This window comes from Atheta coriaria, unplaced genomic scaffold (genome assembly GCF_025399875.1).
Source record: "Atheta coriaria isolate IRGN ID8LTWV9N9 unplaced genomic scaffold, Caltech_Dcor_3.1 hic_scaffold_1_pilon, whole genome shotgun sequence".
NCBI classification, from domain to species: Eukaryota; Metazoa; Arthropoda; class Insecta; order Coleoptera; family Staphylinidae; genus Dalotia; species Dalotia coriaria.
The window spans coordinates 5,804,558-5,819,078 of NW_027045443.1; the positions used below are offsets into that span (position 1 = coordinate 5,804,558).

At 37.2% G+C, this 14,521-nt stretch overlaps 3 protein-coding genes across 3 annotated transcripts; all 3 read right to left on the minus strand.

Moving 5' to 3' along the window:
• Nucleotides 1-1,815: 1,815 nt before the first annotated feature.
• Nucleotides 1,816-3,802, minus strand: LOC135795894 (lipase 3-like). Its single transcript, XM_065307704.1, has 5 exons — nucleotides 3,488-3,802; nucleotides 3,227-3,431; nucleotides 2,654-3,012; nucleotides 2,345-2,588; nucleotides 1,816-2,287 (listed from the first exon to the last, which is right to left on the minus strand). Exons 1-5 carry the CDS (start codon nucleotides 3,563-3,565, stop codon nucleotides 1,995-1,997), a joined length of 1,179 nt encoding a protein of 392 aa, XP_065163776.1. The 5' UTR covers nucleotides 3,566-3,802; the 3' UTR covers nucleotides 1,816-1,994.
• A 351-nt stretch (nucleotides 3,803-4,153) lies between these two features.
• On the minus strand, nucleotides 4,154-12,378 carry LOC135793796 (uncharacterized). The gene is made up of 11 exons (XM_065304893.1): nucleotides 12,217-12,378; nucleotides 11,942-12,146; nucleotides 11,517-11,887; nucleotides 11,209-11,455; nucleotides 10,875-11,147; nucleotides 7,394-7,453; nucleotides 6,078-6,199; nucleotides 5,743-5,941; nucleotides 5,316-5,683; nucleotides 5,000-5,249; nucleotides 4,154-4,672 (listed from the first exon to the last, which is right to left on the minus strand). The coding sequence occupies exons 1-11, from the start codon at nucleotides 12,376-12,378 to the stop codon at nucleotides 4,284-4,286; spliced, it is 2,646 nt and encodes an 881-aa protein (XP_065160965.1). The 3' UTR covers nucleotides 4,154-4,283.
• Nucleotides 12,379-12,425: 47 nt separating this feature from the next.
• LOC135791409 (lipase 1-like) lies at nucleotides 12,426-14,051 on the minus strand. The gene is made up of 5 exons (XM_065301823.1): nucleotides 13,928-14,051; nucleotides 13,671-13,875; nucleotides 13,241-13,611; nucleotides 12,946-13,189; nucleotides 12,426-12,888 (listed from the first exon to the last, which is right to left on the minus strand). Exons 1-5 carry the CDS (start codon nucleotides 14,012-14,014, stop codon nucleotides 12,611-12,613), a joined length of 1,185 nt encoding a protein of 394 aa, XP_065157895.1. The 5' UTR covers nucleotides 14,015-14,051; the 3' UTR covers nucleotides 12,426-12,610.
• Between the last annotated feature and the right edge of the window lie 470 nt (nucleotides 14,052-14,521).

A 14,521-nucleotide genomic window follows, 5' to 3' on the forward strand; every position in this document is an offset into this window, starting at 1 on the left:
AGCAATCAATTAATTATGTGCGCATTTTTTAAACAAAGCATTGTAAACTGATTTATATTAAACGTTATCTGAAGGGCTACAAATATTACACAACGAGTGCATTTCCACAATTCATTTAACTAATGCATATTTCAAAGTGTGCTACCAACAACGCTATTAATACTTCTTCCGAATAATTTGGAAACTTTTCAAGTTGGGAAGTTAGCAGGCATGAATGTATCAATGTCAAGTTATTATGTCGGGGCCAAAATATTTTAATGAGCAACTCGTTGACCAATATGCTGTATATCAAAAATACCTCGTTTTTTTCCAAAACATTAGCTGCGAAATTAGAAGCCAGTTTGCAACAGCACAAAGTGCTAATAGTGCTATTTACCATACACATTCTATATATAAAATAGAAAGTAATTTGATGCTTTGTGTTTAGTCTATCGATTTTGTAATTTACCGTTACGCTTGTAGTTGCGCAATTTTGCTCAACTTTATGTCGGCAAAGGTATGTCGAGTTTCAAATGTTTCTAGTATTTCAATTCGCTCGTGCTTGCCAGCACCATCTACACGCCGCCAACGCTTACTAGCTTTAATAATCATTAGTTTGTGCTACTTGATATTAGATCGTATTACGGGTATTCAAAATAATGAATCATCCTGACAAGGTTACAGTTCCGATAATAAATTTTCGACGAATTTACACGTTTCTTGACTCATGCGGATGCGCAAACAAGCTACGCAGATTTCGATTCATGGAAATATGTTTTGGCTATTTTGAGTTATTTATTGCTTTTTTTTTTACTTTCGTCCTTTGAACTCGTAGGCACTACTGGCGGTATTACTTGCAGTAATAAAACAAGAATCAAGAGAAAAAACAACAGTTCTTTTATGTCAAGATAACATCAAGTCTTATATAAAGCCCAAATTTTGAAAAAGTATTTCTTTGTTTTGATGTTAGTTTTATTGAGAACAATCAAAACTTCTCCGAGTGTTTAAAAAACGCGTTTTATTGCATCACATTTACCACACTTATCACACTTGACACACTCTGGGTCAGTACAAGAGTTTGTTTCTAAATTCCTTCATGCTTCTTAATGTTAAATCAGCAAGTTGTAATAATTACTGATCTTATACGGATTATAATATCAGGCAAATAGTGTAATAATCAAAGTGATTACTTACGAAAGGCCCCTGTGTGATGAAAAAGCGTTGCGATTTTCAGCGTGGTACTGCGGTACTTCGGCTTGTTCGCAGGCTGGTCAGCAGGAAAGTAACGGCCGTCCACGCACCGCCGCAGCGTATTTATAAATGCGGCGGTGACGCGTGCACGCGGTTCGTCGGCGGGTCACTCGCGTGCAAGCGTACGTCGGAAGGAAGCGGGAAGCGGTGGCGGCGGCAGTGGCGTCGCGACGCTCTCGCCCACAATCAATACCTAAGGCGGAGCGTGACTCATGCATCCTGTGCGCCCGATGTGGCCCATGCACGTCAATGCGAGTACATTAACATCGGCGCTTTGCGTCATTCCACATACCGATTGTTGTCAACAGACTGTGTAGTCTTCTCTTGCGTGCATGACTCATCAGAACAATTGGGGGTTCTTCCCTTAGGTGCTGAAATGAGGACAACTCATAATAGGCGCTACAGCAGTGTAGTGCAAAAAGTAGGTCTGCATGCATCGTTACATTGCTTCAACCACAACGTCCAACGGCTGTTTTTATTGTATTTGAATCACAAAGCAATGAATCGAAGGGCTTCGCGTGTTAGAAGTACTTATTCACAACCTGCATGGCGGTATTTAGGTCGCTCGGGGTCGAGTGGTAACGATTTCTTGTCGAAACAAACGTTGGCAATTTATTTAGCTCATAAAATAACAGAAACTTGCACCTATTTCACAATCCTTCCACATAACCTACACATTTTTGACATTTCACAAACAACAATAAAACTTAATGTAAGTAATAACAATCGTTGTTATTGTCCTGGTGACATTATATCATTTGCAATCACTTCAAATTTTCATTCAGAATTTGCATCGTCGGTTCGTAAATCTTTTGTCTTGCATTGATTCCGTGCAGATAATCGTAGTGCGCCCATTTTTCTATATAGTACTTGGCTTTGAGATTGGGTAACTGCGAGTGCAATCGATCAACGTCCGGTAATTGGCAGAAGGTATCCTTCCCCCCATAGAACGAGTAAACCGGTATATCAACTCGGGATAGGTTATATTCCGGAGGCGCAGCACTGCCATATGCTCTCCAATTTCCGAAACGTTTATAGTCAAATTGGGCAAAAACCGCTGCATTCAAGGAAAAATTTGAATATTTTTCAATTACGTCTATAGATTAAAGCTTACGTTTGTTTAGAGCTTGGGAAAAATGTGTAAATTGCTTGAGGCTAGAACTGCTCGGGTAATGCCCATATATATTCCACAACTCATTCCTGTCCAGCTCATCTGGATTGAAACCCATTACCCAATAGTATATTACTTCACAGAAGTATCTGGTGGGGGACCAGTTGGAACAAGCGTTGGTCAAGAAGAAAGTAATGAGTTTGTTCCGAGGTACCTCCAAAATACGGAAAGGCATCGTTGACAAAATCTATAATAATATTATTATAGTACTAGAATTATTATTTTGAATTTTGATTTATTGGATACACTCACACCAACTCGATCAAAAACACTGACGAATCTAAATATGGGGTTGACACTATGAGCATGAAATGCAACAGGAGCGTAAGCAATGTGCAGGGCAACCTTCGATTTATACTCTGGTCTTTCTGAAAGCATCACCCACATTGCAGTGGTACCTTGTGAGTGGCCCACATGAGCCACTTGAGCCACCCCCGTCACTTGCAGAATGTAGTCGATCGTCTCGGGCAAGTCAAACACACCCATCTCATGGTAGGAAAAATCAAAATACGTAGGATTAAAAAATCCCTTTGAAACATGTCCTCTGGAGTAGTAGTTGCCCCTGCTGTTTAACAGCCACACGTCATAGCCGATGTCGGCGAGAAGAAAACCTTGAACAATTTGGCAAGTAAGTGTTCCAACGCATCGAAACGGAGATGTAATTATATTTGTGGTTAACAGTGCGTTTGTTATTTACACACAGGTGCAAAGTGCATTTATATGTTTGTTATCGCCAATATTCACCAATAATTACGCGTTAAATTCATTATAATTACAATAAACAGTTACAATTGCATAGAAAGTAAACAAAATAATTTTACTTACCTAGTGAATCAACTTGTTTCGAGTTTTTATTCACCCACGCACTGGAATCGCCCACAAGTCCATGTTGTATCAGAACTGGCCATCGAGTACGGTTTCCTGGACCAGCTTTTCCATAAGGAATGCGATGATGGGTCAGAATATACCCGTCCGTAGTCTCAACTTGATGAATTTCGTAAGGGTATTGAAGATTTCGAATTAATTCAGGCTTCGGATAAAATTTACTTCAAAAAATTTCAAATTATTTTTGAAAATTTATCTCACCGTTGTCATGTACGCGGTAATACCCGCGGCGGCTGACGCGCCGACGAGAAACGCGCCGATCAAACTGGCGAAAAACATTCGGTTGCTGCGGCGACCGCTGCTGGTCCGAATCTTTCTGTGGGCAGCAACGTGTGAAAAACTAAGCGCGACTCGCCCGGTGCCGAAATGATCGCGTCGTCGCACGTACCGTCTATCTATATACCATTAAAAATTTGACGACGCACACAAGCGACAATTTGTACGTGTGATAATTCAAAACATACGAGGAATTATAATTAATAAAGTCGCCACGCGCGCCTCAAACTCAAATTGAAGCTCAGACCACACTCAGTGGCATGGCACATCGAACTAAATAACATTATGTTTATCGCGAAAATAACTCTTCAAATATCACCGGAATACCTCGACCGGCGATGCAAACAACTAGTTAAAATACAAAGAACTGAAAAAATAAAATATACTACGCACTACTACATGTCTTCCTGATTTTTTCATTCATCATACATAGTTGTATGAAATAATAATAGGTGGAACGTGGTTACCCAAGGATAACTATTCAATATATTTGTGCCACAAAGAGACGTCATGATAGCATTTCAGACCTGGCTTATTTTTTACGCCTATTTATTATCAAGTAATTAAGAAATAATTATGCGCCGAAATAAATTTCCTTGTTGCATTCATAAATTTTGTTTATTCATATTTCATATGTAAATCACGTTCAGTATTATAAATAACAATTAAAAAAATTATACATAGGTCAACAGTCAGCATTAAAATGATCTAATGGTAATTATTAAATAAAGTTTTTCTTCGGCGCGGGTTTCCTTGTCCTTCCTCTTCGTTTTTTAGTCTTGGGTGGACTTTGTGGTGAGAAGAAGTTCTTTCTTTCTAATTTGGAATACTGCGCAAGGATGTCCATCGTGGGATAGTAGACCATCTCGGCGGCGTCTAACCCATACATGAAATCCATGTGCGCCCACTCGGAAATGTACGTCTTTGATTGCAGATTTGGTAAAAGTTCGTGGAACCTTTCGACGTCTTGAAGTTGAGCGAAAGCATCCTTGCCACCATAAAATGTATGTACCGGTACCTGCACTGCGCTGCAATTGTACTCCGGTGGTTGACTTCTTTTGTATTTTTGCATATTACCAGCGAATCCATAATCAAATTGTCGGAATTTTCCTTTTAAAACAAAGTCTTTGAATTATAATGTTTTCCTGGCATATTAATAGATTGTATTTTAGGTCGACACATAGTGACATGTTTCTGATAATGATTTCATGAATTGTCAAACATGTTACTTTGTTAATATGTAAATTCAGCAATCATTTTTGAAATTTTTAAAAATTCGTTTCATGCATTTGTAATGTGACTACGTGGGTGTGAAATTCAGTGTTTTGGCAATTGGCTTACCCAACGCTGCTAATCCATCAATTTGATTAGAGTGTGGCGTGTTGGTGATATGTAAATCTAAGTTCGCGAATATTTTTTAAATATTTAAAGTAGTACCTGAATTAATTTCCTGAATATAATGTGCCATTTGCATCATAGAGGACCCAGCTGGAAAATGTCCGTAGATAACTGGAAGCATCGTGGAGTTCATCTGCGATGGATTATATCCCATTAGCATATAGTAAATATTTGAGCACACCACTTGGGTTGTCTCCCTGTCGGTGCACATCATTCCGGTAAAAAGTCGCAGTAAACTATTACTGGGCGCAAAGTTGAACTCGCCGATAAAAAGTTTCAATGCAGTCAGCTATAAGAGAAAACCGTTAAAATTTAATTATAAAATCACAACCTTAATCTTGATGTATGCACTTACTCCTCCAAGAGCTTCAACAGGTGCTAAAACTCTGAACATCAAACTAATGGTATGTTTATGAAACGCAATGGGCGAGTAACTGATGTGTGCTTGTACTTTATCGTTGTACTCTGGTCTTTCCGACAACATAACATACAAAGTAGTCGTGCCTTGACTGTGTCCAATGTGGAGTACCTGCTCTTGTCCAGTCACATTCAGGATGTAATCTATTGTGTTGGGCAGGTCATAGACGCCTATCTCATGCCAAGAGAAATCCCAGAACGTCCGGCGGTTGTAAACTGGATGCAGAGCAACGTGCTTCTCAGAGTACTCGTTCCCGCGCGTGTTTAACAACCACACATCGTACCCTTCATCTGCTAACAAGTATCCTATGCAAGAAGAAAATAATTTAATCAAAATTCCAATCCTAGAATTGTAGATTTTTTACCTAATCCGCTTCCCGGAGTCTTGATAATCCAATCGCTCGAAGAACCCAATAGTCCGTGTTGCAGTAGAATTACTGGTCTATCAGTCCTTTTGTTCTGCTTCCGGCCGTAGGGGATGCGATGATGCGTTAGTACGTAGCCGTCGTCTGTGATGACGTTGTGTAGCTGCACCTCGTAGCCGTACTTTCTAATTAACTCCGGCTTGAAGTTGAAAAGGAAACAATGGTGAGAATTGCGAACACATGCATGAGTAATTATTGAATTACTAATTAGATCGCAGTTTTGATACTTTAATGATTGACGCATTGACGGCGTGCCTTATCTGGCGTGATCGTACCGTTCGCAAAATGGCGTCCTCTTCTTGGCTGCCGAAATCCAGGCAAGTCGCGCTCGCGACTAGGAAACCTACGATGGCGAACAGGCGCACGGTCATGACTTCCTTTATCGCGCGTCGTGGATCTAAACATACCGTTTAATTAATACGGATGCAACATTTCAAATTTCACTCGCTTAAAATTATCTCACTAAATATCAATTAGGAGTAACACTTTTTGTTGTTTTTGTTTTGTAACTTTTATTTTCGTTTGTTGAACTTCTGATTTCTTTTAAACGGCTTGATTATTATTTTTTTATTTATAAACTCTAGTGTGTCTCAAGATTTAAAATTCTATCCGATTGCGCAAGACGTTCCTCGAGTGTCATTCTCAAAGACTTGAAACGGCAATTTGCACACGTCTAATCGTCGGTAATCAATTGTTTGGTTTAAAGTGCGTACGTTTTGTTGGGCTGTTTTTATTAGTTTACATAAATCGTTCGTTACGCTCGCGTGTCCATCGGAAGACTAAGCACGGGAATTGTCGGCTTAAAACTGGAGAATTCAATTTCGAGCTGCGCCGCAAATCGTAGCGCGAATCATAAAACAACGAAACCGGCGTGCGGTGCAAGAATGGAATAAAATTTGTGTAATCCACTTGTAATGTTTAAATTGCGTTGCATAATGGATCCAAGGCGCTCCATGGGCGTGAGAAAGACGACCGACAGTAATGCAGGTCGGCCAAATGAAGTTGGGACTTAAGTGAACTCGAAAAATTTGATTTTAACGAACTGGTCTGACTTGTCTCGCTTCTTGTTTTATTTAATTAGACAGTCATTATTTGCAATACGACTAGCCGGTGATTATGGCGATTCCGATTCGGTGTGCGTGACTTATTAAGTTGTAATATGCGTGATAGATTTCATTCAGAAATTCACTTAACTGACCGAAGTGCCATCGCGAGTCGCACAAGAAAAACAGTTACTTTTACTATCGCCGACGGAGTTTCTCAATAAACACTACTAAAGAATTAAATTCCATGACTGTCAAACCGAAATGTTCAGTTTTCGGGTCAATGATTGTCGGATGTTGAATGCACTTGACTTTTTCTGATTTAATTTGTGTACGATGACAACGCAAATCTGTTAATTTACCGCGAAAACGAAAAGTGAAACGACTTACTCTAAAGATCGAAGTTTTTATTTTTCAAAAATTTGAAATCGCACTTCTAACGCTTGACGCAACACATTAAACAAACAAATGAGCAAATCGCGAATCAGTCTCTGGGTTTTATTTGATTTTTGAAGACGAAATATGCATCACGGAACAAACAAACTCACCTTGACTTTGGTGAAGGAACCTGTGACCAGATGACCAATCAGACGGGCCCGAAACAAAACAAGTTGATTGTTAATTTTAATTATTTAATTTATTTATGTTTTATATATGGTGGTATTACACGTACACTGACTGGTAGTTCACTCACTTTGATTCAGTAATTAGAACTTATTTAGTTTACCATTATGTAAATTTTATATTTTAATAACAACGCGCCGTATCATTGACGCACACGCGCAAACACGCAAAAAGTTTATTTAAAAAACGTTCGTCGAAATCTAAACAGGTAGTCTAAAGATCACCGATTGGCAGATAATCATAGCGATGCATTGCGTCGCGTATCAAACTAACATCGCAAATTACGAGCGGTGCACACAACGCTCATGATGGCTACAAATCGTCGACTAATACGCACGAAATAGCGAGGCTGGATTCGCAGGTAAATGCATGCGATTTCAACCAATTAAGCTTGTAATCAACTCTGCTGGGTATTCGTAAATTAGATCACAGGTCGGCCTCGATTATTTCACGAAGAAAACGGAAGCCGGAAGTCACAATTTGTTGTTGTCTCTTGAGAAATAATCGCGTATCATATTTGCGATTTAGAAATTCGTGAACTTTTATGCATTCAGCCTCGGAATAAAATTAGCTCTGCAAACTATATGAGTTGTGACACTGGGTATTTCGAATGTTTGTTCTACTAGAATTGATTGAAACACGAGTAGACTCGAGCGCGAGCTCTCACACGCATTTGAAACCAACCTTGATATCGAGCGCAGCTAATGTAAGGTGCATTGCGATCAATTGCATATATTCCAGCATTTTCATATCAATAAATATTACGAGCGCAATAATCGTGTTTGCAGCACTTTCTTCATTTTCTAGACCTAGCGAAACGAATACATAAATTATACATACCTACATCGTTGTATTTTCTTATTAATACAGATGCACTTTCCAACCAGCTACGGTACGAATCGACAAATTGAGAAAATATATATGTTATTATAAACAAGTGAACGGTTTATTTCATGTTATAGAAATACTAGGCATTGATTTGCCAACCAGACGCGAACACCAAAAATACTCAAATTGTTTACAATAAAGAAATCTTGAAAAAAACTTTTTTTAAAACTTTAAACTAGAGATATTGTCATTTGAAAAAAATCTCTTTACATTTGTACAAAATGCTAGTCAATTCCTTAAACAATTAAAAGAAATCATTCAAATCAAAGTTAGTTTGTAACACTAAGTAAATAAATATAATGATTACAGCTTTACGTTTTGCAATTGTCTATAACAAAAGTTTTCAAAATACATATGTTTGATATTTGTTTTGATTTAACCACTAAAGGTTTAGGTAGTTTCTTAGTACGTGAATTAAATACGAAAATGTCAAAGTTACACAAGATTGTGTTTGTTGGTTTTAATTTAATGGCATATTTAACTATATTTGAGTTCCCATCAAAATTTATAGCGTAAACAGTATTTTTTGTGGAGCTTTTCAAAACATTTTAGTGTTATCTTTTCGGTAAGAAGTGTCCTTCCAATTACTTTCAATTTTATAGCAGTAAAAAACGAACAATCTACTCTGATTGGTTATATCGGAAACATTAATTAAAACTATTTTGAAGCGTGCAGTAAATTAAACAACAAAGTAAACGTTGCTACTTGTTAATCTATTGATTACAATTTATTTATTAGCCTAGAAATAATTTATTCGCGTCGATATAAAATGCCACACAAGTGCAATTACTTTTTTAGTATTTGGTATTATTACTATATCCTACTTATAATCTACTTAGTTGAGTTTTCTTGCCGTGTATAGATACAAAGACCTTGGATATTGTTGTCGTTTGCTAGTGCGTTGCAGCGAACGCAAAACTGGTCAAGTTCACAACGATTATGGTTAAAGTAGTGAAACGTCATGAATATGTTGACGCACTTGAAATATTTGGAATAAGATTAAGTAATACGTATGATGCCAAAACACAACAATTTTCCAATACTTAAATTCCAACGCAAAATATATACTAAAAACCATTGCAGGCATAATTTTTAAATAATATCAACTGATTTTTGAATAAAATGCTTAATAATGTTTTCAATTAAGGCTGGAATTTTTGCGAAAATATTAAATGCCCAAGAACATTTATTTCTCCATCTGTTACACAATGTGCCTTTGAAATACCTCCTATATTTTAAAGATACAAGGCAAAATAAAAATGTACTGTCGCTTCGAAGCGCGCTCTTAATACTAGCAGAATTACTGATTATGTTCGCGAGCATAATGTTTAAATAAAAAATGTATGCAATTCTGTCCGCTCTCTAATTACACCGCGACTCAATCATACATACGAAAATCACGTTACTTTACTTTACTTGTTCATTAAGTTTAGAACACAAAGTAAGTTTTTACTTCATTCATTACCCGATTGGTATGGAAAATATATAAAACTAATTTTGCTAAGCAAATGCCTTATCATTTTCTGTAATTAATTTTTGTTTTCAATAACCGGCAACTTTTCAATTACTTTAAAGTTAAAATAAGAAAACATTAGCCAAACTATAATTTGGTTGTCAATATTATCATAAATATATTCCTACATTAATACTGATACTTATTTAGAGAACTTCCTTAATGGAAATGATGAAAACCGCACCAGAAGTTACATGGTCATAATAATTAGAGTAAATAATGTGGTTACCCCATTATCAACAAAATTTCGTGCTCGAATGCAACCAAGTGTGCATAAATTAAACAAGTAGCATACCACGCTTCCGTCTATTTTTTGTATGTAATTTGTTCTTTTTAAATGCGTTTTGTGGTAGTTCAAGTCAGTTCAAATTATAATTCAAGGTCTTTTACATTTATTACATATTACAATTACAAATTTAGCACGTGTTAAAAGAATTTGCGTATGCACATTGAATATGCATCCAGGAATACATTCAACAATTTGACTTGCCAAATGATAATACATTGGTTGAATATCGACAGGTGCAAAACTACTTATCTAATACTCATTCATTTAAATGTATTTCAACGCAACAAACAACAGCGTTGGGTAAAACCGCAAAACTGCCAATCCGGTTTGACAATTGTTATTTGCCGTATTTTATGTCAATTTTCTTGAAGTGTACCTAATATAACGATAAAAACAACACATTATCTTCTTTTAAATCTGCTATAAACATGCGCAACGATGAATAGTTTTATTTAATTGGATGTTTTTTGTATTCTGAGAACTCGTGCGGTGAATTTCTGATATCTTTATGATGTTGATTAATTATATTTTTAAACTTCGCCATATTCGCTATTTACTAGCAAGTACATCAAATAACATTTAAAGTTCAATAGAAATTGAAACGCATGCATTAATTGATTTTCATTGTGTTTAATGATTTAAGAAGTTAATTGTTTCCTTATAATAAGTATTGAAAAGTATTATGGTGTGGTAAATTACATTATGTCATAAAATTAATCATCGTTGAAGTTAATTAAACGTGATATAGTATCGTCATAGACAAGCGCACGTGCACTAATGCCATAAACAAAATCGGCATGCCCCAGGACGCGATTTTCTGAAGATGCAGCGAAGCCAACTGTTAACGTATCATTCAGATGGAACACATCTAAGGAACTCACGAAACGATCAATGTTACTGTAATACACATACAACGGTGTGCGTATATTCTGCAAATCGTATTCCTGACGCGGTTGGAAGAAGTTATCTTGATACAAACCAAATCCACCTTGCAAAAATAATTTCATAAAAACATATAATAAACAATCAAGTCATTTATAAATACTTACATGAACGCACTGATTGTGTGTAATGAATGATTGTCTTCGATGAGCAGCCAGATGGGGTATGCTGTAAGATAAGTCTTTGTTTCTCAGGACTTTGTTGCTCTGGATTTGAATCGGCAAAAGGTGAATAGATGGAACCACAGAATGATTCTGTTAGTGCATTCAGGGGACATACAGCGGTCAAGTACGAAAAGAGTTCCGAATTGGGAATCACACTGAAGGAGCCAATAAATTGCGTCACGAACGAAACCTGTAATACAATACCATAATATCGTATATTAACAGCCTTGATCGTTCCAGTAAACACTTACCAGTCCATATCTTTCTGGAAAGGTTAGGATCAAGGTGGGTACATTGGACAAGTGGCATAGGAACGTTGCCGGTGCGTAACTGAAGTGCGCTTTCACTTTGTCATTGTATGCAGGGCGTGAGGAGGTCATCACGTAGAACTGCGTTGCACCTTCGGACATCCCAATCTGGTAAACCTGCTGGAATCCGGTGGTGTTTAAAACGTAGTCGATCACTGCTGGTAAGTCGTAGATACCCATCTCATGCCACGTGAAGTCCCAATACCGATGATCTATCCAACTGTGTGGGTCCAACGTGGTGTGGTTAGTAGAATATTCATTACCTCGGTTGTTTATTAACCAAACATCAAAACCATTATCCGCAAGCAAATATCCTAACAAAAATTTAAGTGATCATCTAAGCAGAGTTAAAAAATGATATGTCTCACCTAAAGCTAAATCCGGACCAAGTGCAATATAATCATAAGAAGATGAACATAACGAATGTGTAACTAAAATAGGAAGACCACGTCTTGAAACTGTAGAGTTCCTGGGACCTGGTCCCGTGATTCGATGAATTTGAAGAATATAGCCATCTTCCGTGGTAATCCAATGAATTTCGTTGGGATAGTTTTCACTAGTCAGCGTTTCAGGCTAGATAAATTAACATAGTCGATAATTTAATTAATTGTTATAGTTTATAATAAAGTAGTGATCTACTCACAGTCGTGGGACGAAACATTGATTGAGCAGCTTGTTCCGCACTTAGCACCAACTTGCATGAATAACACATGAACGCAATCAGTAATTGCACATGCATGATGATGTCGCCTCTTTGTGTGAGGTACCCAACTCGAATAAACAAACCGAACATGCGTGTTTGCATTTAAACGTTATATTTTGACTTTGGTTCAGCGAAAAAAAATGAGGCCATTTTCATGATTACTTTTGTACTCTTTTTTTGCTATAGCACTTTAATTGATTATCATATGTGTACATGATTAAAATTATTATTTCATTAAAACTTTCTATATGCGTTTATGCGGCACATTTATTACGTGTTAATTGTGCTCGCTATCTACTTATAAGGCAAAACGAGTTATGCAAATTTGTTTGTGTTAAACGAGCGTCGTTATGGTGTCTAGCAGCGCGATGGTCTCGTCGAACACGAGGTCCTTGGCGTTTTTGCTAAGCACAAAGTCGACGTGGCCGAATTCGCTGTTCCGCCACTTTTGCACGAACCCGGCCGGGAGTCGGGTTTCTAACTTTTCCACGTCTTTCCAGTTTACTGCCCTATCTTTCGTGCTGTAGAATACATAAATCGGTGTGGTGATACCGGACAAGTCATACGGTTGTGGTTTTCCGATAAATTTCGATTGATACTTGACGAAATTTTCTATAAGCACACATAATACAATTATGGATTTGAACTATATTGATACGCTTCACTTACTATAACGGACACATTGTAAGAAATGTATGATTTGTCTGGTAGAAGTACTTGCAGGCATGTGCCCTAAAATAACATCAGTATCAACATCAAGTTCGCCAGGTTCCGAATCCAATACGGGTGAAATTCCATGATTGCAAATCAGTGAAGTGAGTCTGTGTGCGCTACACGCCCATGTGATCAGATTCAATATCAAGGAGTCCGGCGCAATGTCAAAATTCCCCACCAAATTTGTCACAAAATTACCCTGAAATTATTAACATAATGAACACATATAAATTTTCCTTTAAACACTTACATAACCAAATGTTTCCATAAGTACAAAAAACCTCGCTAGCAAGAACGTGGTGCGATCAATCAGTACGGCAGGAGCGTACGCAATGTGCGCCTGTACTTTGGCCATATATGCGGGTTTTTCGGCAGCCATTGCGAAGAATGCTGACGATCCTTCTGAGACTCCAATGATAATCACATTTAAAGCGCCTGTTTTGTCCAGGATGAAATCAATCATTGCGGGCAAGTCGTGAACACCTTTCTCGTGAAAGGAAAAATTCCAAAACGTTGTAAGGAATTGAGAACGCGGGTTAAGCGTCGTATGATTAGAGGAGTAGGTTCCGCCACGAGTGTTGCCCAACCAAACATCGTAACCCTGATCAGCCAGCAAATACCCTGCAAAGCACAATAACAAAATTAAAAATCAAATATTTTGGTTGGTGCTTGTGGATTACCTAAACTCTTGGCTGGCCCTTGTATAACAAAATCTGCCGATGTGGACCATAATGAGTGCAAGCATAATATGGGTGGTGAGTGTCTCTGACCCACTGGAACTGGTATTTTGCCGTCGGGAATTCGATGCATTGCCAGTATGTAGTCATCGTCGGTGGTTACAAAATGTTGTTCAAATGGATATTCGTATTTTTCAATTAGTTGAGGCTGAAAATTAAATTTTATTCCAAGATTTTTATTTAAAAACTTCAATACATACAACTGTCAATAAAGCATCTTCGTTAACGCAGTTTACACAATTTATAGCAACTATTAAACATAGACAAACTAATATAAGCCGTTTCATTTTTGAAGCTTCGAAAGGAATAAAAAGTACACGTTCTTCTGATTGTTATGAAAATAATATTTTTTCCCATTTCTTACGTATTCTAATGTGATAAGATAAGAAAATATTTACTCGTATGAAAGTTGTCTTGTTACTGTCAGACAAAATTTATTGTTCGTTAAAATGTTGAAAATTTATTTATCTAAAAGAAACGTAGCTCACAGAATCAGCCACAATATATTTTTGCGTTTGTTGGAGTGATAAATAACGTCTCTACGATTAAGTAGCGTTATTTACGTTATGGTGTTCTAGAAAACTTTTTATTTCCTGTTTTTGGCCAGTGTATTCCAGGGTTGCAGTTTGCACCCCTAATATCATTATTGATTTGACTGTTAGATGTCGCTAGCTGTACATGGATTTGAATTCATGTTCTTCACCCCCGTTGAAATAGAATGCTTTAAAGCTGTCATGCAAGTAATTTTTTTCTTTCCTTCAAAATATTTCAGGTGGACATAAAGAACACATGCA

What these genes read in the sequence shown, in the direction of transcription:
- LOC135795894 (XM_065307704.1), bottom strand. Translation starts at nt 3,565, where the DNA reads ATGTTTTTCGCCAGTTTGATCGGCGCGTTTCTCGTCGGCGCGTCAGCC. An exon ending in TTACCGCGTACATGACAACG is followed by an intron (nt 3,432 to 3,487) that starts GTGAGATAAATT and finishes TTTTATCCGAAG; the next exon opens with CCTGAATTAATTCGAAATCT. An exon ending in GAAACAAGTTGATTCACTAG is followed by an intron (nt 3,013 to 3,226) that starts GTAAGTAAAATT and finishes AAATTGTTCAAG; the next exon opens with GTTTTCTTCTCGCCGACATC.
- LOC135793796 (XM_065304893.1), bottom strand. Translation starts at nt 12,378, where the DNA reads ATGCAAACACGCATGTTCGGTTTGTTTATTCGAGTTGGGTACCTCACA. An exon ending in AGGACGCCATTTTGCGAACG is followed by an intron (nt 5,942 to 6,077) that starts GTACGATCACGC and finishes TTCAACTTCAAG; the next exon opens with CCGGAGTTAATTAGAAAGTA. An exon ending in GACTCCGGGAAGCGGATTAG is followed by an intron (nt 5,684 to 5,742) that starts GTAAAAAATCTA and finishes CTTCTTGCATAG; the next exon opens with GATACTTGTTAGCAGATGAA.
- LOC135791409 (XM_065301823.1), bottom strand. Translation starts at nt 14,014, where the DNA reads ATGAAACGGCTTATATTAGTTTGTCTATGTTTAATAGTTGCTATAAAT. An exon ending in AGGGCCAGCCAAGAGTTTAG is followed by an intron (nt 13,612 to 13,670) that starts GTAATCCACAAG and finishes TGTGCTTTGCAG; the next exon opens with GGTATTTGCTGGCTGATCAG. An exon ending in TTATGGAAACATTTGGTTAT is followed by an intron (nt 13,190 to 13,240) that starts GTAAGTGTTTAA and finishes TAATAATTTCAG; the next exon opens with GGTAATTTTGTGACAAATTT.